Below are 19,766 nucleotides of genomic sequence, written 5' to 3' on the forward strand. Positions count from 1 at the left end.
TTTAATTTCTCTGCCATTTCCTTTATCCTCATTTTAAATTCTCCTGTCTGTGACCTGTAATGGGTCTACATTTGTTGTTGCTAATCTTTTCCTTTTTATATACCTATAGAAGCTTTTAAAGTCTGTTTTTAAGTTTCTCACTAATTTATTTTCATATTCCATTTGTTATTTCTTTATCAGTTTCTTTGCCCTCCTTTGCTGAATTCTAAAATGCTCCCAATCCTCAGACTTACTACTTTTTTTGGGAACTAATACAACCCTTAACTTCTCTTGCTAGCCATGGTTGAATCACTTTTACTGATAGATCTTTGTGCATTAAAGGAATGTAAATGTGTTGTAAATCATGTAATAATTCTTTAAATTCTAGCTATTTCTATCTACCATTATACCATTTATTGTAGTTTATCAATTTGCTACTGCTAACTTGCCCATACCTTTGTAGTTGCCTTTGTTTAGATTTAAGACCCTAGTTTTGGATTTTCAAACTTTATATAAAATTTCATCACATTATGGTCACTGTTTCCTAAAGGCTCCTTTACCAACTCAGTGAATGTTTAATAGTTTAAGTGTTATGACTGTAAAAGAAACACAGACAGATTTTGTGTAAGTTTTAAAAAAAGTATATAGTATTTATTGTGCTTAACATTTCATCTATAAAAAAATAATAAAAACACCAACTCAAACTCACACATGCATCAAGAGATTCACACACACCCAAAGTCAGTTACAAGTGGGAGGATAGGTTAAACTGTTTAAGAGTGTCCAGAAAGAAAGTCAATCATGTACGGATCTTGTAGGTTGATGCACTGGATGGGTTTTTTTTTTATTCGTTCATGGGATGTGGGCGTTGCTGGCTAGGCCAGAATTTATTGCCCATTGCTAATTGCCCTTGAGGAGGTGGTAGTGAGCTGCCTCCTTGAACACTGCAGTTCATGTGTTGTAGGTACACCCACAATGCTGTTAAGGAGGGAATTCGAAGATTTTGACCCAGCAACAGTGAAGGAACTGTGATAAAGTTCCAAGTCAGGAAGGTGAGTGGCTCAGAGTGGAACTTCCAGGCGGTGATGTTCCAATCTGTCTGCTTCCCTTGTCATTCTGGATGGTGGTGGTCGTGGGTTTGGAAGGTGCTGTCTAAAGGAGACTTGGTGAGTTCTTGCAGTGCATTGTGTAGATGGTATACACTGCTCCCAGCGTATGCCCATGGTGGAGGGAGTGAATGCTTGTGGACAGTGCCAATCAAACAGGTTGCCTTGTCCTGAATGGTGTCAAGCTTCTTGAACGTTGTTGGAGCTGCACTCATCCAGGCAAGTGGGGAGTATTTCATCACACTCCTGACATGTGCTTTGTAGATGATGGGCAGGCTTTGGGGAGTCAGGAGGTGAGTTACTCACCAGAATTCCTAGCCTCTGACCTTGTAGCTACAGTGTTCATTAGGCTAGTCCAGTTCAGTTTCTGGTCAATGGTAACCTCCAGGATGTTGATAGTAGGGGAATCAATGATAGTAACACCATTGAACATCAAGGGGTGATGGTCAGAATCTCTCTTGTTGGAGATGGTCATTGCCTGGCACTTAAGTGATGCAAATGTTATTTGCCACTTGACAGCCTAAGCCTGGATATTGTCCAGGTCTTGCTGCATTTGGACATGGATTGCCTCAGTATCTGAGGAGTCGCGAATGGTACTGAACATTGCTCAATCATCAGCGAACAACCCCATTTCTGACCTTATGATGAAAAGAAGGTTATTGATGAAGCAGCTGAAGGTGGTTGGGCCTAGGACACTACCCTGAGGAACTCCTGCAGTGAGGTCCTGGAACTGAGATGAATGACCTCCTACATCTACAACCTCTTCCTTTGTTCTGGGTATGACTGCAACTGGTGGAGAGTTTTCCCCTTGATTCCCACTGACCCCAGTTTTGCTAGGGCTCCTTGACGCCACATCAGTCAAATGCTGTTTTGATGTCAAGGGCAGTCAGTCACTCACCTCTGGTGTTCAGCTGTTTTGTCCACATTTGAACCAAGGCTGTAATGAGGTAAGGAGTAAGTGGCCCTGGTGGAACCCAACTTGAGCATCAGTGAGCAGGCTATTGCTAAGCAAGTGCCACTTGATAGCACTGTTGATAACCCCTTCCATCACTTAACCGATGATGGCACGTATACTGATGGGGTGGTAATTGGCCGTGTTGGATTTATCCTGCTTTTTATGTACAGAACATATCTGGGCAATTTTCCGCATTGCTGGGTAGATGCCAGTGTTGTAGCTCTAGTGAAACATCTTAGCTAGGGGTCCATCAAGTTCTGGAGCACAAGTCTTCAGTACTATTGCCAAGATATTGTCAGGACCCATAGCCTTTGAAATATCTAGTGTCTTCAACCATTTCTTGATATCACGCGGACTGAATCCAATTGGCTGAATACTAGCATCTGTGATGCTGGGCACCCCTATCATTGAGGTTGGAGATATTTGTGGAACCTCCCTCTTCAGTGAGTTGTTTAAGTGTCGACTGTCAATCATGACTGGATATGGCAAGACTGCAGAGCTTGGATCTGATCCATTGATTGTGGAATCACTTAGCTCTTATACTGTTTGGCATGCAAGTAGTTCTGTGCTGCAGCTTCACACGTTACCACCTCATTTTTAGGTATGCCTGATGCTGCTCCTGGCATACCCTCCTGCACTTTTCATTGAACCAGAGCTGATCCCCTGGCTTGGTGGTAATGGTAGAGTGGGGGATATGCCAGGCCATGAGGTTGCAGATTGTTGTTGAGTACAAATCTGCTGTTGCAAACAGCCCGCAGCACTTCATGGTTGCCCTGCCTCGAGTTGTTAGATTTGTTCGAAATCTATTCCATTTATCACGGTGTTGGTGCCACACAACACGATGGAGGGTATTTTCAATGTGAAGACAGAATTTCATCTCCTTGAGGACTGTGTGGTGGTCACTCCTACCAATACTGTCATGCACAGATGCATCTGCGGCAGGCAGGTTGGTGAGGATGAGGTCAAGTGTGTTTTTCCCTCATTACCTGCCACAGACCTAGTCTCACAGCCACGTCCTTTAGGATTCAGCGTAAAGACAATTTCAATACTTGATGGATGATCTCATCTTTTCTTCTCGAGTCAGCATCTGCTTGCTTTATGTTGTAGATGCAGCCTGTGGTATTTGACCGGTCAGATACAGGCAGGACACAAGCTTTCAGAATGCTGAGAGAGATAGAGAGAGAGAGAGATAGAGAGAGAGAGAGATAGAGAGAGAGAGAGATAGAGAGAGAGAGAGATAGAGATAGAGAGAGAGAGAGAGATAGAGAGAGAGAGAGAGATAGAGAGAGAGAGAGAGATAGAGAGAGAGAGAGAGAGAGAGAGAGAGAGAGAGAGAGATAGAGAGAGAGAGAGAGATAGAGAGAGAGAGAGAGATAGAGAGAGAGAGAGAGATAGAGAGAGAGAGAGAGATAGAGAGAGAGAGAGAGATAGAGAGAGAGAGAGAGATAGAGAGAGAGAGAGATAGAGAGAGAGAGAGAGATAGAGAGAGAGAGAGATAGAGAGAGAGAGAGATAGAGAGAGAGAGAGATAGAGAGAGAGAGAGGGAGAGAGAGAGAGGGAGAGAGAGAGGGAGAGAGAGAGGGAGAGAGAGAGGGAGAGAGAGAGGGAGAGAGAGAGGGAGAGAGAGAGGGAGAGAGAGGGAGAGAGGTAGAGAGAGGTGGAGAGAGGGAGAGTGGGAGAGAGATAGAGAGTGGGAGAGAGATAGAGAGAGATAGAGATAGAGAGAGATAGCGAGAGATAGAGAGAGATAGAGAGAGATAGACTACAAATGCTCTTCTTGCCATTACCCACTCAACGGGCAGAATTTTATGTCCCGAAGGCGCGTGCGCACCCAACTCAATTGTGCGTAAAATTGCACGAGAAGACATCAGGCAAGTGTCCTGATGTCATCCTGCACTTATGCGATATTTCACTCAGTGGGCAGGGGCAAAAAATCAGAAGTGTGCCTACCAACAATTAAGAGGGCAGTTAAACCCACTAAAAGGTACAATTGTCTCCGATTTTTTGTGGCCCATCCAACCTTATGGTTGGCAGACGGGTGAATCAGCCAGGCAGCCTTTACATTTTCATCAAACCTCATCCAAGGGTGGGATGAGATTTCCATTATTAAATAAAATAAAAATAAAAATCTCTGGACAGCATTTTTTATCAGTTATATGTTCAGGTGCCTGATTGTGATGCTTGGTCACTTTTTTCTGACTTTGAGAACTTTATTTAATGGTTTTTGGGTCTGCAGCTCTGAGGCAGCTCTCTACTTTCAGGGAGCTTTCTCTTAGCGCTCGCCTGTGCCCATGTTGACGTCATCGCCCACCCTCCTCCCACCCCACCCCAGCAGTGCTGAGCTTTTCTACACATGTTTCATGCTGGCTGGCCATTAATTGGTCAGCCAGCATGAAAACACAGTCGGGAGCCAATCACAGTGAGTGGTCCGTTTCCCAGCTGATCCCAGCCCTGCCAATCTGAAAATTCAGGCCAAGGTCTTCCTGGTCTCTGACTGGCATTTTTTTTTTAAAAATACAAAGAGTTAGCTTGCTATCACATGACCTCCATTCACAAACTGACCAGTTAACAAATGTAATTATAGCAAGCTGGGGAACCTTCTGACAGGTCCAGTGATTAGATTACATGGCCAGTGGAGTCCTCTTCTCAGCTGGGGTCAATTGTCCAAAGTGATAAAGTTTTACAGCTTGGTCTGTATCCCACCTCAATAACAGATTATGTTTGGATATGTGTGAGCCGTTTAGGGGTTATGTCATTTACACTCATTTAAGTTCATTGTCTCTTGTGGGCCAATTTCAGACAGGCATGGCTCCTTTCTGATACCTTCACCTTGCAAATTACAAAAGCTATGGAAATATTCAGCCATCTTAAGAACTTCTGTTTAGTTCACTTTTAAATGCTGTTGTTAGTCTTTTTAAACTTATCCTGTGGTTTTGGCCCACTCATTAAATAAAGTCATTTTTGATATAAAACATGGTTTTATAATACTGTGTATGATTTCATCAGTGAAAGCTTCGCAGAAACTTGCAATTATATATTGGTATATATTTGTCAGTTTAGAAAAGTTCAAATCCAGGCATTGCTTCAAGTTAACCTTCACAGTAGAACAAGGGTCTAGAAGGTCAAACAGGAAGTGCAGATGTAGTTCTGGCATTTGGATGCTCTTCACACAAGGAGTGGTCAATACCTGGCTTAGAATTCTGGGTAAAGCAATGGAAGCAAAATGTTTCTGTTACAAGAGACAGTTGGTTACCTTAATGGTGATGCTATTAACTGTTCAATGGGAGATGTTAAAAGGGGTGGGTTCATCATTCTGGAAGAATGAGCTCAAATGGAATGATTGGGCCTCCTCAACTAATGCTTATCTTGGGGCAATGTGATGAGGCTTTAGTAATTTTGCATGCTAACAATAACTCCAATGTGAATGTGGGCACAGGTTATAATTCACTATGCATGGAGTTTCTAATTTTCAAACATATTATTGTCAAAAAGGAGGAATTGAATGAGGGTCATGTAGAATGATTGGCAGAGCAGGGACAATGAGCAAAATTTCTGGTCACTCACTTGCAACTTCAAGTATAATGGGAGAAGAGGGGTGGCTGTAGGCCACCCTCTCACTTAGTATATGGTATTATTTGAGCAGGTAGAAAAGAACAAAATTAGAATGATTTCACAGGACAAATTGTGTGTGGTCGCGCCACTATGATGGGACCTTGCATGCAAGCAGCACTTCAGAAAAAAAGGTGCCTGCAAATTCCAAAAGGCACTATGTGTACAAGGGTTCACCAGCAGCACAAGGCCTTGGGGAAGTTACATTTATTTGCCTGCATGCTGGGTCTCACCAGCTAGGGTAAAAACATAAAATAGTTCTCTTGCACACATGTTTAACACATTTATATGTGGTTTTATTCACTAGCTGCATTAGTAATTTAGTCTAAATGGATCAGTGCCTCCACTAAAAAAACATGCAGAGGACTGTCTAATAAATATTTTAAGCATTGTCACAAACAATCATTATCATGTTATAATGTTAACCCCTATCATGAACATGCAGCGATAGTCAGTAGAGCTACTGCATATCATAAACATTGCTTACTTAATAGTTTAGGGGTCAATAACATTGAATTAATAGGAGAAGCAGGGGTTATGCATTTAATGCAAAGTTCAGGGTTTAATGACTGACTGAACAATGACCCCTAGCTCTCTGTTAGAAAGAAGCTTTGAGATAATGGAACTAACTATAGACACCTACATCCCATGAAAGAATAAAAATAAGGTTTGGAATTACAATACACAAAATACTGATAGTGCATTCTCTTTTTTTTTTTAAATTCAGGGGGAAGAAATATGGCCATAATTTTCACGTTGGCATGCGGGGGTGGTCCCCACACACTGACGTGTAAAATGATGCACGGTGACGTCAGGCGTGCTTCTCAACATCACCATGCGTAATTCAGATCTTTCGTTCAGTGGTTGTGCACTAGAGGCAGTTGCTAAGGCCTTTAAAAAGCCAATTGAAGTAATTATCAACTCTGCCCATTCAACTTTCAGGTTGGCGGACAGGCGAAGAACCCAAGTGGCCTTTGCATTTTTCAGGAAACCTCATCCATGGGCGGAAAGAGGTTTCCTGAAGGTTTTATGAAATGAATAAATATTTTTGTCATAATTCATAAACGTGTCCCAGCTCAGGTGACATTGTCACATGAAGAGACATGTTTAAATAATTTTAACCTTTCTTTATTTAAATATTTCAAATTAACCTAATCTCCTAGGCAGCTCCATGTCTCGGAGATTTCTGTGCTCTTTCGTGCATGTGACTCTCCCTCCTCCCCCGGTTGCACAGGTAGCATTGAGTGCTACCGGCCATGCGTCACATTGGGCTGGCCTTAATTGGCCCACCCACGTAAAATGACAGCGTGCAGCAGAGCGCAGACGGCGATTGGCCCCGCACCCGCCAATAGCTGGCCCGCCTGACAGGCAGAGAATCCTGCCCAACATTTCTCTTGAAGATTATAGTCACTAGAACATAGTGATACAGCAATGTAAAGCACTATTATATTTTCAAACAAATGCATATTGGTAGTTAACCTCTAGAAAAAGTGTACAGGTAGTCAATGGACATGGAAGTGCTATAGGTTAACATAGGGAGCATGAGGAACCATGGGGGATGGGTAGAGGTACATAGGTGGCATGGGGGCTCTGTGGGGGTGGATGGATGGGCAGAACTTGACAGAGAGGGCATAAGGAACCTCAGCGGGTAGGTGGAAGGGCAGAACTTGGCATAGGATCATGAGGGGGCATAACTTGGCATAGGAGGCATGAGGAAGACCTTTTGAACATACCTTTTAAAATGTCCCCTTCTGCCGACTAGGGTTGATGACTCCTCTGAAAATTGCAGAAGAGTAAGGAGATGCCTGCTTCCGCAATGGAGCCAGCAGGTTGGGAGTGCTGTATGCGGGCTTTTGACAGGAGCCTGCCTGACCCTTTAAAGACACTCCCAAAAATCACACAGCCCAGGAATGGGGTCAGGAAACTCAGAATTGGGACCTGCCCACCATTTTTAAAGGGCTACCAAGTCATCCAATTTGGTGAAAATTGAGGCCCTTAACTGCTTCTCTCTCCATAAATGCTGCCAGGCCTGCTGAGTTTTTCCAGCACTTTTTTTTTATTTCAGATTTCCAACATCCCCGGTATCTTGCTCTTATAAATTGCAGAGGAACTGAATTACCACAGCCCAGATTTTGCTGTCAGCATGGTAGAACTTGCTCTCCCATCACCTCACTGACAGATGCCCATAAAGTTTTCTTGACATTTGAGCAGAAATTTGCTCCAACCAGGCCCCTCTACAGGGCATTTGTGCTGTCTGTGAGCAGGACAAGAACAGCAAGGTCTTTTAGCCAGAGTGAAGAATCTTTTTTCAAATACAAAGAGTGGGGAGAAATTTGTTGATATAGTGCTGCTTGTACTGGTGTTAAACAGACTTACCTTGATTTTCCCGAGGGCAGCTAGCACCCCGGGCCACTACGTGCATGACCCACACCACATTCTCCATTAATATCATTCAAGATAATGGTGAGGGCTGCACAAGTAGTGACCCACAGTGCTGTCTGCACCCAAAGCAAGCCAGGGGAAAATCATTACAAACAGTACCAGGCAAATACGTTTCTCCCCCATGGAATCTATATCAGGAGGTATAAAGCATGAAATAAAAAATAGGTGTTAAATAGGTATAGAGAGTGAAACAATGTGAGTTCACAACATTACAGAGATTTCAGTGTCAAATCTATCGGTGAGGACAGTTACAGCATAGTTTGTGGAGGAGCAAGGTATTCCAAACAGCAGCCTCCAGATTTCCATGTTGAATGGCACATATGTGGACACCAGAAGTTGCTGTCTATTTTCCTGCATTATAATGGTGAGTGCTATTATCCATACAAAAACATGGACATGTATGGTTTTAAAAGTTTAAAATTTAACTTCTTCGCCCACATCCAATAGCTTGAACTACATTAGCTGTAGCTCAAACTATTAAAATAAAATGGAATTGACATATGGATGTGTTGTAATGTCCATTTATTGAAAACTTATATTGATTAGGATACAGTTGGATTGTTTTCAAGGATTAATCTGTTTAATGCAGAAAGACAAAAAACTCCAAACAATATGCAATAAAATTATTTTAGTCAGTCACAACTACTATTATACAATTATATTTACTCACACTGTTCAGTAATTTATGTCATATTGATATTGGTCTTGTGATTTAATCCAGTTGTGGGAAGGTTGGGATAAACATGTGTCGCTATCTGGCTCCCCACAGAAAGAAAGACTTCTGAGAACTTGACCTTAATGGTTGTTTTGGCACACAAAGCCGGTTCATTAAAATACAATCCACAATGGAATTCTCAAATGCCCTGCCTGGTAACCTTACCCTTCCTCTCTTATCTCATAATCATTCCTTTTCTTTAAGTAATACATCCAAGATGCATATGATGTAATGTTAGAGGAAAAAATGAATACTTTTTTTTTCTCTGCATTTAAATTCATCAATTTGCATTTTGAAAGTGGAAAGTATACAGAAGAACGCCCTGAATAAAGTTGTAATGCACATATTTAAGAGAATTATGGTGATTTTAATTGACAGGCTGTAGGATGGGCAATTGTCTAGATTTTCAAATTCTCAGCCTTCTACATTATTAATAACTAATACACTCAAATTGCATGTAGATTAAAGAAAGGATTCCAGGAAGGAAATTGAATGGGTGGCAGGTTTGCTAAACAGTAACTTGCTAATGGTGAGGGGAGATGGCGGCATAGTGTGAATGGCTGGACTAGTAATCCACAGACCCAGGTAATGTTCTGGGGACATTGATTCAAATCCCACCTTGGCAGCTGGTGAAATCTGAATGCAGTTAAGAAATCTGGATTATAAAATTAGTCTCAGTAATGGTATCATCGATTGTCATAAAAGCCCATCTGGTTCATTAATGCACCTATAGGCAAGGAAATCTGCCATCCTTACATGGTCTGGCCTACAGATGACTCCAGACCCACAGAAATGTGGTTGACTCAACCATCCTCTGAAATGGCCTAGCAAGCCACTCAGTTCAAGGTCAATGAGGGATGGGCACAATTGTTGGCCTTGCCATTGATGCCCACCTCCCATGAAAGAATAAAGGGAAAAAAATCACAGATTGGATTATTTCACAAACAGTAATAACAAAGCAAAGAGTTTGTTCATCTACTCACCCCAAAGTGTGTATGACTGTCAGTAATTCTATTGGGAATTTAGTATGTTTTCTTTGATATGGAGGTTTTTGCCATCATTGCAGCATTTACTGCCATTGGCAGGCCTTGCAGGATTCCAGGTTCACTTTGATGCTGAATTACAAAATAATGCATAAGTTAGAAATCAAGGAATCAAAAAAACATTAAAAGCTATTGAAGCAAAGCTCCAGTGGTTTGCAACCATCATCTGAACCATGAGATTCAACAATTCATTCTAAAAGAATTTCCTGCTACCTATTTAACAGATATATCGTTTTGGTACTATAAGAGAATTTCATTCAGTGTCTCTTCATGCTGGCATTGGTTTTCAGTGCACATATTCCATGTCCTCAACATGAGGTGATGTTAAACTAAAAGGAATAAAAACAACAACTTGCATTTACATAGCACTTTTAACTTCATAAAATGCCCCAAGATGCTTCAGGAGCATTATCAACAAAATTTGACATCATGCCACATAAGCAGATATTAGGGCAGGTAACCAAAAGCTTGGTCAAAGAAATAGGCTTTAAGGAGCATCTTAAAGAAGGAAAGAGGGTAGAGAGGTTTAAGAAGAGAATTCCAGAGCATAACGGCTGTGGCAGCTGAAGGCAGAGCTGCCTATGGTGGAGCAATAAAAATCGGGGATCTATAAAAGGCAGATAACTTGGAGGGTTATAGGTGTGAAGGAGGTTACAGAGATAGGGAGGGTGATGCCATGGAGGGATTTGAAAACAGAGATGTGGGGCTGAATCTTATCTATGTCTGGGCTGGGTGGGAGCAGTTGGGGACGGTTGCATGCCGCCATTTTACAAGGGCAGGCCAATTAAGTCCTGCCCAGCGTAATATGCATTCCATAGTGCTCAGTGCTACCTGTGCAGGCGGGGGGGCAGGAGGGAGTGTTGGGCTCTGCAGTCTTTCGCGCATGTGCACAATACAGCGCAGAGATTGAATAGACAATAAAAGTTTTTAAAATTCAAGTAAAAAATTATATAAACATGTCCCCTCATGTGACAGTTTCACATGAGCTGGGACACATTTGTCAAGTTCGCCAAACTTATTTATTAATTTTATAAAACCTTCAGAAAGCCTCATTCTGCCCGTGGATGAGGTTTCTTGGAAAACGCGAAAGCCGCTTGGGTTCTTCGCCTGGCCGCCAACCTTAAGATTGGATAGGTAGCGGTGTTAATTACAAAAATTACTTTCTTAATGGCCTTAAACAGTTCGGCGAGCATGCAGCTGCCTCGGGGACGTGCCCTACGAACGCAAAATTGAAATGATGCGCGATGACTTTGGGGCGCAATCCCAGCATCATCTTGCATGTCAGGCCCGCCCCTGCACGTCGACGGCAATATTCTGGCTGTAAATTTTAAAACCAAAGCATTACTTAACTGGGAGCCAATGTAGGTCAGCAAGCATTGTGGTGATAGGTGAACGGGACTTGGTATGAGTTAAGACACGGATAGCAGAGTTTTGGATAAACTTAAGTGTATGGTGCGTGGAAAATGGGAGACTGGCTAGGAGAGAATTTGAGTGGTCAAATATAGCAGTAACAAACACATGGATGAGGGTTTCTGCGATGGATGAGCTGAAGCAGTGGTGGAGTCAGGCAATAGTATTGAGGTGGAAATAGGTAATCTTAGTGATGGTACAGATATGTCAAAAGATTTTGTGGTGTACTTCAGCTTTATGGAAAGTTCATCTATAGTTGATATTCAGGCAATTCAGTATCCAGCACACGTTTCCCATATCAAAGGGAGCTTTTGTCTGCTGAGACACTTAACCACAATTCTGAATGCACAAGGATGCAATGACATGATTGCCAACATGGAGTTGTTACTAGGTGGCCAGTCACATCAAGTGATAGCAATGTGTTTTTAGTTTGTTATTAGGACTTTATATGATTAAAATGACTAAAAACGATTTATCAATTTGGATTGCAGCAAACAGTAATGCTCTCATGAATATGGCGGTGCTGGGAACTTCCCTATCTAGGTCCCCATCGAAGATATAACATTCACAAAACACAAAAATATCTGGAAAAACTCAGCAGGTCTGACAGCATCTGTGGAGGTGAAGACAGAGTTAACGTTCACAGAATTCTGATGAAGAGTCATTCGGACTCGAAACGTTAACTCTTCCTCTCTACAGATGCTGTCAGACCTGCTGAGTTTTTCCAGCTATTCTTGTTTTTGTTTCAGATTTCCAGCATCCGCAGTATTTTGCTTTTATCTTAGAAGGTATAACATTCTTTGATTTGGGCATTTTAGGATTTACACCTGAAAATCACATTCATTGAAATTAATTATGCCAATAAAGATATAGAAAAGAATATTGAAGCTTCTCAGGAAGCTTTTCTGTTTTACAATTTTAGAATGTATGTGTAAAAAAAATGGAAATTTAATGCTTTAAACATCAAAGCGCTCAATATTAGTTTTAAGTTTGCTGAATATATAAAACACTTTTGTAAATGCAATTTACAATTTTTGTGCATTTTTTGGGGCTGAGATTTAATTGCTTCAAGCAATAACTGTTACAGACTTAGCAGTCCTTGAAGTTTTTGAATTGAATAAGTGGATCAAGAATTATATAGCCAAATCACAGATAGATTATTAAGAAAACATCTGTGTTTCACAGCTGTTAAGGGTAGAGGTACAATAAATCCTCAATGTAAATTTATTGCTCACTGAACAAATATTCACAGTGAAATACTTTCTTTGATTAGATAGTTCATTATGTAATACATGAATTGAAGAAGTCATAGTGTACAACAAAAGCTTGTTGGAGAATGTGCTTCCTTTAATTTAAGATTTTATGTATATTAAAATGAAACCATATTATTGTTTTTTTCAAATCAGGTTAGACCCTCTTTCCCACCCGTTTATTCTATTCCCTCATATCCCTCATCTGTTCTCTTGCTGTCATCTGCTCAGCCTGTGCATTTCTTCAAAGGGGCAATTGGGTGGTGTGTCCCTGTGTCTTAATCTGAGGGCAGGAAATCAGTGGAGTGAGGTACACAATACAAGTCCCATCATTCCTTGAAATCATTTTTGGTGTTTCAGTATGCTATATCATTCTTATGCCATTCATTCCTGTTTACTCTTCTTATCCCAGTTATATGTCTTTAACACTTAACATACTTCAGGTGAGATTTTATTTCTATATTTACTCTTTTTCTAAGGTATCAATGAGATTACGTGTTCACTGTCATCCACTTCCTGTTCAATATGGGAAAAACCATATCAAAAGTTGATACTGGACCAAGTCAATTTTTACGTCTTTGCCATTTGAGCTTCAACTTAACCATTTGGTTAGCTAAAAGAAGTTTTGCAGCTGTTATTTATTAAAACAAAGGCTTTTTGTAATTACTACCAAACAAAAAAGATAAATTAGGATCTTAAAGTTAGAGAAAAGAAGGAAAAAGTCAGCATTAAGTGTAATTCCTAGAAAAAAAATATAAAAAATATAAACAGCAAGATAGGAAGAGTAACAAAGAAGAACGGGACAATGAGTGGACACAGATAAAGTGCTTATAGGTTATTTTTATATAAAACTGTTTCTTTTTGGGTTTTAATTTTGGTAATTTAGGGTTAAACTTGTCAAAGAAAACAAATCCTGATATTTGATGGTTATTGTTGCTGTAGTCACAGCTAGTGTCTATTCATCCAGCACTGATGCGATAAACAAAATTAAGGTATGGATTCTTCCATTTTTAGAGGAATAGGTCAGTCCAAAAGCTGTACTTGCACTGCAGGTCAAAGCCTTATGTAAATGAAATGAGCTAATCCAATTCAAGCCATTTTAGGATCGAGGTTCACTCAGCCATTTGTCTGGAGTATTCATTGACATAGTGATACAGAAGATAAGAAACGTAATGCACAGATATTATATCAACTTAATGACAGAGGCAACCCTATCTGTTTCCAGTTAGTTTATAAATGCTTTTTGATCAAACCTTCAGTTGAAGTTCAAAGGCTACCAGTTACTCAAATATACCAAATTCAACAAGATTAAGTTTTGTCTGTTCTCATTCAGGCCAGAAGATGAAGAGATACATGGAAACCAGATGCTCCGTATTGTGGAAAAGAAAAACTGGTAGTTACAGTTTATTCTGCTTAAACTCAAATTGTTGTTTAATAATCATAGATTTCAATATACATGGCAAATACGAGGGTCCAGGATACATTAACATTTGAGTCAGAAAGTGGATGTATAGTGGCAAGAAAAAATATTTCTAATTTATATTACTTCTCAAATTTTACCAGTGACAACAGCGGGCTGACATTAAATAAAGAACAATTGGGGTAATCTTCAGTTTGAGTGGTTGGGCGATGTAAACTGGAGGAGTGGATTGCCCGCCTGATAGTCAACCTATTGACTTCAATGGGATAAAAGTTAGACAGGTTCTACGACAGTAGGGTGATCCATTCTGCAAGATTATCAGCCAGGTGATGAAGTTGAAAATAACCACAGTAATGCCATATTGTCACCAATAACATTACTAAGTATTCTAAAATATAAACAATGTGGTGTATTTTGTGAGGCATTTGCACTAACCTTTGTGTCTACATTTCTGTTTATTACTGGAAATACTTCTGGAAACACATTCACAACAGAACAGCAAAACATATCAATGAACCATGAAAAACTATTTTAAGTCAAAAAGGAGTATAATAATTGTGCTAGATGTAGCACCTTATATGAAAATTAAATAACAAGGTGCTAGTGTGGCCATGGTGTTGCCACAGCAATATGCCTTCCAGACCAAAGTGGTATAAAGTAACTTCTGTTATTTCGAATACACAGAAAGTGAGTCCCTGGCAGATTATGAGAACTTTGTAGGCAAGATGAAACGAGATATATCAATCATTAGCAAAAATACATGATCCAACAGATATTTGGTGTTTCCATTTAGAGACATTAGGCTGGATGTTATGGTAGGGGCTCATTCCAAGCCAGGCTAAACAAAGGCCAATTAAGTGGGGCTTCTGCCCCTCACTGGGAAGGAAGTCCAGCCCTCAGGATCTGCTAACCAAGCTGATTGGTTGGCAGCCCCATCAGTCCCAGCAGTGCCAAGAGTGTATTAGTGGGAGCTACTTGGACTGCAACAGGGAATAAGAAGAAGCAATGGATTCCCAGAAATAGATTAGTCCAGGTTCTTGGTCAGGGAGGGTTTGGGCAGGTTAGGAAGAGGGTTGGGGGGTGGTTTGTTTAGGGCTGCAGGCAGGTAGGAAGGAAGAAAGGCGGGGGGGGGGGCGGGTTCTGTGTTCCCCCTTCCCAATCTGCAAACAGCAGCCCCAAAGATAGAAACCCCCTTCTTTCCTGCTCTTTGAAGAATTTACTTTTTAAAAGATTGGGCTGCCCACTCCTGCCCGACTGCCCATGCCAAATGTTTTAAGGTGTGGGCAGCATATTATCCACCCACCCATCCCTGTATTATGGGGGTGAACTTAGGGGTGGGTGGGAATGTGGTGGGGTGGGCACTGCCATATTTTATGTATACCCCCCATCAAAAACATACCTAGTGGGAGCATGCAAATACAGCCCATTAAGTAAATTTGTAAATCATTTTCCCACCTTTCTCTCCTGAAAGCACTGGATGTGGTTCCACAGATGCTATTATTTTCCAATAATTCTCCCAAGTAGCTGTTTTTCCTGTGTGAGCCTAAGCAGTTAGTATCATAGGAACAGGAGCAGGTTATTCAGCCCATTGAGCCTGCTCCACCATTCAATATGATCACGGCTGATGATCCACTTTAATGCCTTTTTCCCCACACTATCCCCATACCCCTTTACGTCATTGACATTTAGAAACCTGTCAATATCTACGTCAAACATACTCAATAACTGAGCTTCCACAGCCTTCTGCAGTAGAGAATTCCAAAGATTCACAACCCTCTGACTAAAAAAATTCTCCTCATCTCAGTTCTAAGTGGCTTCCCCCTTATACTGAAATTGTGTCCCCTGGTTCTAGATTCCTCAACCAGGGGAAATGTCTTACCTGCATCTACCCTGTCTATTCCTTTAAGTATTTTGTAGGTTTTAATGGGATCACCTCTCATTCTTCGAAACTCTAGTGAATACAGGCCCAGTTTCTCAAATCTCTCTTCATAGGACAGTCCCGTCATCCTTAGGACAAGTCTGGTGAACCTTCGTTGCATTCCCTCTATTGTAATAATATCCCTCCTAAAATAAGGGGACCAAAACTGCACACAGTTCTCCAGATGCGGTCTAATCAAGGTTCCAAATAATTGAAGCAAGATTTCACTACTCCTGTATTCAAATTCTTTTGTGATAAAGGCCAATATATCATTAGCTTTCCTAATTGCCTGCTGCACCTGCATGTTAGCCTTCAGTGACTTATTGACGAGGACACTCCAGTCCCTTTGTGCATCTACACTTTGTAATCTCTTAGAATTTAAGAAATGCTCTGCGCATCTGTTCCTCTTGCCAAAGTGGTAAGATGACATTTTTCCACATTATTTTGCATCTGCCATGTTCTTGCCCATTCACTAAATCTGTCCAAGTCCTCTTGAAGCTACTTTGCATCTTCCTTACAACAAATATTCCCACCTAGCTTTGTCTCATCTGCAGACTTGGAAATATTACATTTGGTCCCCAGAGCCAAATTATTGATATATATATTATGAATAGCTGGCGCCCTGAGTACTGATCCTTGCAGTACTCCCCTAGTCACAGCTTGCCAACATGAAAATGACCCATTTATTCCTACTCCATTTTTTGCCTGTTAACCAACCCTTAATCTATGCCAATACATTACCTCCTATCCCATGTGTTTTAATTTTGCTCACCAAACTCCTGTGGGGGACTTTGTCAAAAGCCTTCTGAAAATTCAAGTATCCTACATCCACTGACCCCCACTTTGTCAATTCTGTTAGTAACATCCTCAAAAGACTCCAACAGGTTCTTAAACATGATTTCCCATTCAGAAACCCATGTTGACTATGCCAAATCAGATCATTATTATCCAAGTGCCCAGTTATCACATCCTTTATAATAGATTCTAGCATTTCCCCTACTACTGATATAAGGCTACCAGGTCTGTAGTTTCCTCTTTTCCCCTCTTCCTGCCTTCTTAAATAGTGGAGCGACATTTGCTACCTTCCAATCTGCAGGAACCATCCCAGAATCTATGGGATTTTGGAAGATGATCATCAAAACATCCACTATCTCCACAGCTACCTCTTTTAACTCTCTGGGATGTAGAATATCAGGTCCCAGGGACTTACCAACCTCCAGTCCCATTAATTTTTTCAATACGACCTTCTTACTAATACAAATTTCCTTCAATTCCTCATTCCCCCTAGTGCCGGGGATCTCTAATTCTGGGAGATTTCTTGTATCTTCCTCATTGGAGACAAACACAAAGTAATCATCTAGCTTCTCTGCCATTTCTTTCTTCCCCATTATAAATTCTTTGCCTGTAATGGACCAACGTTTATCTTAGCCAAACATTTCCTTTTTACATACCTGTAGAAGCTTTCACAACCGCTTTGTGTTTTTTGTTAGCTTACATTCATATTCTATTCTCACCTTCTTTATCAATTTCTTAGTCCTCCTTTGTTGTATTCTAAAATGCTCCCAATCCTCAGGTTTACTATTATTTCCAGCAACTTGTAGGGCTTTCCTTTTAATATTAAGCAATCCTTAAGTTCCTTTGTTAGCCAGGGTTGATAACTTTTCTTTTTGGATTTTTGTACCTTGAAGAAATGTACAATTGCTGCAAACTATGTAATAATTCTTTAAAGACTATCCATTGCCTTTGTACAGTCATACCTTTTAATGTAGTTTCCCAATCCACCTCAGCCAATTTGCCCCTCATACTTCATAATTTCTTTTGTTCAAATTTAACACCCTGGCTTCAGATTGAACCACCTCCCTTTCAAACATAATGTAAAATTCCATCATATTATGGTCACTAATCCCTAGTGTTTATTTTACTACAAGATTATTAATTAGCCTTTTCTTGTTATGTAATACTAGATCAAAATTAGCCTGTTCTATAGTCGGTTCCTCAACATACTGCTCTAGAAAACCATCCCTAACACACTCCAGAAACTAGTTTCCCACAGCATTTGTACTTATTAGCTTTATCCAGTCTATATACAGATTGAAGTCACCCATGATCACTGGATTATCCATTCTCTAATTTCCTGATTAATATCATGACCCACATTACCACTACTGTTTGGTGGCCTAAAAACAACTCCTACCAATGTTTGTTGCCCCTTGCTGCTTATTAGCACCACCCAAACAGAGTCTACATTTTGTTCTTCTGATCTGAGATCCTCCCTTGCTAATGTACTGATCACCTTTTATCAGTGCAACACCATCTTTTCCTTTTTACCTGTTCTTCCTAAATTTCAAATATCCTAGAATGTTCAGCTCAGTCTTAGTCACCCAGCAGCCAAGTTGCCGTTTTGGCAATTAGATCATATCCATTTGCTTCTATTTGTGCATTTAAATGATCTACCTTGTTGCAAATGCTGCATGCGTTCAGGTAGAGTGCCCTTAACTTTGTCTTTTTGACATTATTCCACATTCTAGGTTCAGTTGATGCTTGTCTTCATTTTGCCTGCCTTCTAATTTCACTTGCCACTTTTCTACTTCTCATTACCAGCTTTACTTACTTCCAATTTTCACCCCCTCCCCCAACAAGTTAATTTAAACCTTCCCCAACAGACTAGCAAATTACCCTGACAACCAATTTAAAATTGTTAGTCAGGCTCAGTGTGTTGCATTTGCTTGTACCAGAATCTACATAAATTAATACACAGGGCCCTTTTCTTTGCAAGCAGAAAGAACATTTAAACACATTGTGCCTGTTCAGCTAAACAAAATAAGTGAGAGCCATTCGTTGACTCATTTCTCAGGCAATGCCTTGACCAATCAGGGTCAAACTGCCCGGTTTAAATTTCAAACAATGCTGCAGTTAACTGTCGGTCACCATCAGTTGGTGCATTCTCCACGGCAATGCCTCTACCAACCAGAGCCCACTTGCCAACCAATCACTACTTTCCTCTCAAACAGTATAAATTGTTGTTTTCCCTTTATATTGGTATTCTTGTGAAGTGTCCAGATGAGTGCAAGACAAAAAGCTTCAATATGTCTCCTTTGTCAGTAATATTCAAATTCTATACTACCAAATGACTACTTTTAAAACTATTTATTAGAATTAAAATAAGTAGAATAACTTACCAGTTACTCACCAATCAGCTTCTTCCCCTGTAGCATTGCAAGAAACAGCTACTGGAGGCTGAAACAAGATAGAAAAAGAAAGGAGCAACTCCTTCCCCTCTTCACTGAACTCACTCACCAAACTTTAACTCAAGCATTCTAATGTGTCTAAAGCAGCACTGAAGTAGGCCTGTTTTTATGCTCTCTGACTCAAGCTTCTGAAAACCAGTTTAAGCCAGTTATCTAATTAACTAGCTGCAACTGTTTAGAGAGCCTGTATACCCCTGTTTTAAAGCTAGAATAAAACTCCTCTCAACCCAAAGAGCAACATTTAGTTAATTGCTAAATTAAAGGAAAGACTAGACTTTTCGGTGGCCAGAATCTTCCGGTCGAAAAGCGGGGCCCGCTTGCTGACATGTAAAATGATGCATGGTGATGTCGGGCGTGCATCCCGACATCACCGCGCATCATTCAGATCCCCAGTTTGGTGGGCGCACACCGGAGTTGACTGCCCGCCCGCTGAACCATCAAAGGCCTATTAAGGCTATTTAAATACCAATTCAAATAATTAACTGAGCTGCCCGTCCAATCTTAAGGTTGGCAGGCTGGCAAAGATGCCAGGCAGCCTTCGCATTTATCATGAAACCTCGTCCACAGGCGGGATGAGGTTTCATGAAGTGTTTATAAATTGAATGACAGTTTTTATTAAAGTTCATTGACATGTCCCAGCTCATGTGACACTGTCACAAGAGGAGTCATGT

The 19,766-nt window shown here is 40.7% G+C and overlaps 1 protein-coding gene across 12 annotated transcripts in view; it reads right to left on the reverse strand.

The window, feature by feature from the left end:
* Positions 1-19,766, reverse strand: part of ripor3 (RIPOR family member 3) — a 318,751-nt gene that overhangs the window by 263,560 nt on the left and 35,425 nt on the right. For 8 of the 12 annotated variants that reach the window (XM_041203685.1, XM_041203684.1, XM_041203690.1 and 5 more), the window contains exons 2-3: positions 9,790-9,921; positions 8,026-8,219 (exon numbers count right to left, since the gene is read on the reverse strand). In XM_041203685.1, the coding sequence (XP_041059619.1) occupies positions 8,026-8,101 (76 nt within the window). In that variant the 5' untranslated portion in view covers positions 8,102-8,219; positions 9,790-9,921. The remainder of the gene's footprint in view (positions 1-8,025; positions 8,220-9,789; positions 9,922-19,766) is intronic. The other 4 variants (XM_041203686.1, XM_041203692.1, XM_041203693.1 and 1 more) reach the window with 1 other exon arrangement.

The sequence above is a fragment of the Carcharodon carcharias genome, chromosome 14, assembly GCF_017639515.1.
Source record: "Carcharodon carcharias isolate sCarCar2 chromosome 14, sCarCar2.pri, whole genome shotgun sequence".
Lineage (NCBI taxonomy): Eukaryota > Metazoa > Chordata > Chondrichthyes > Lamniformes > Lamnidae > Carcharodon > Carcharodon carcharias.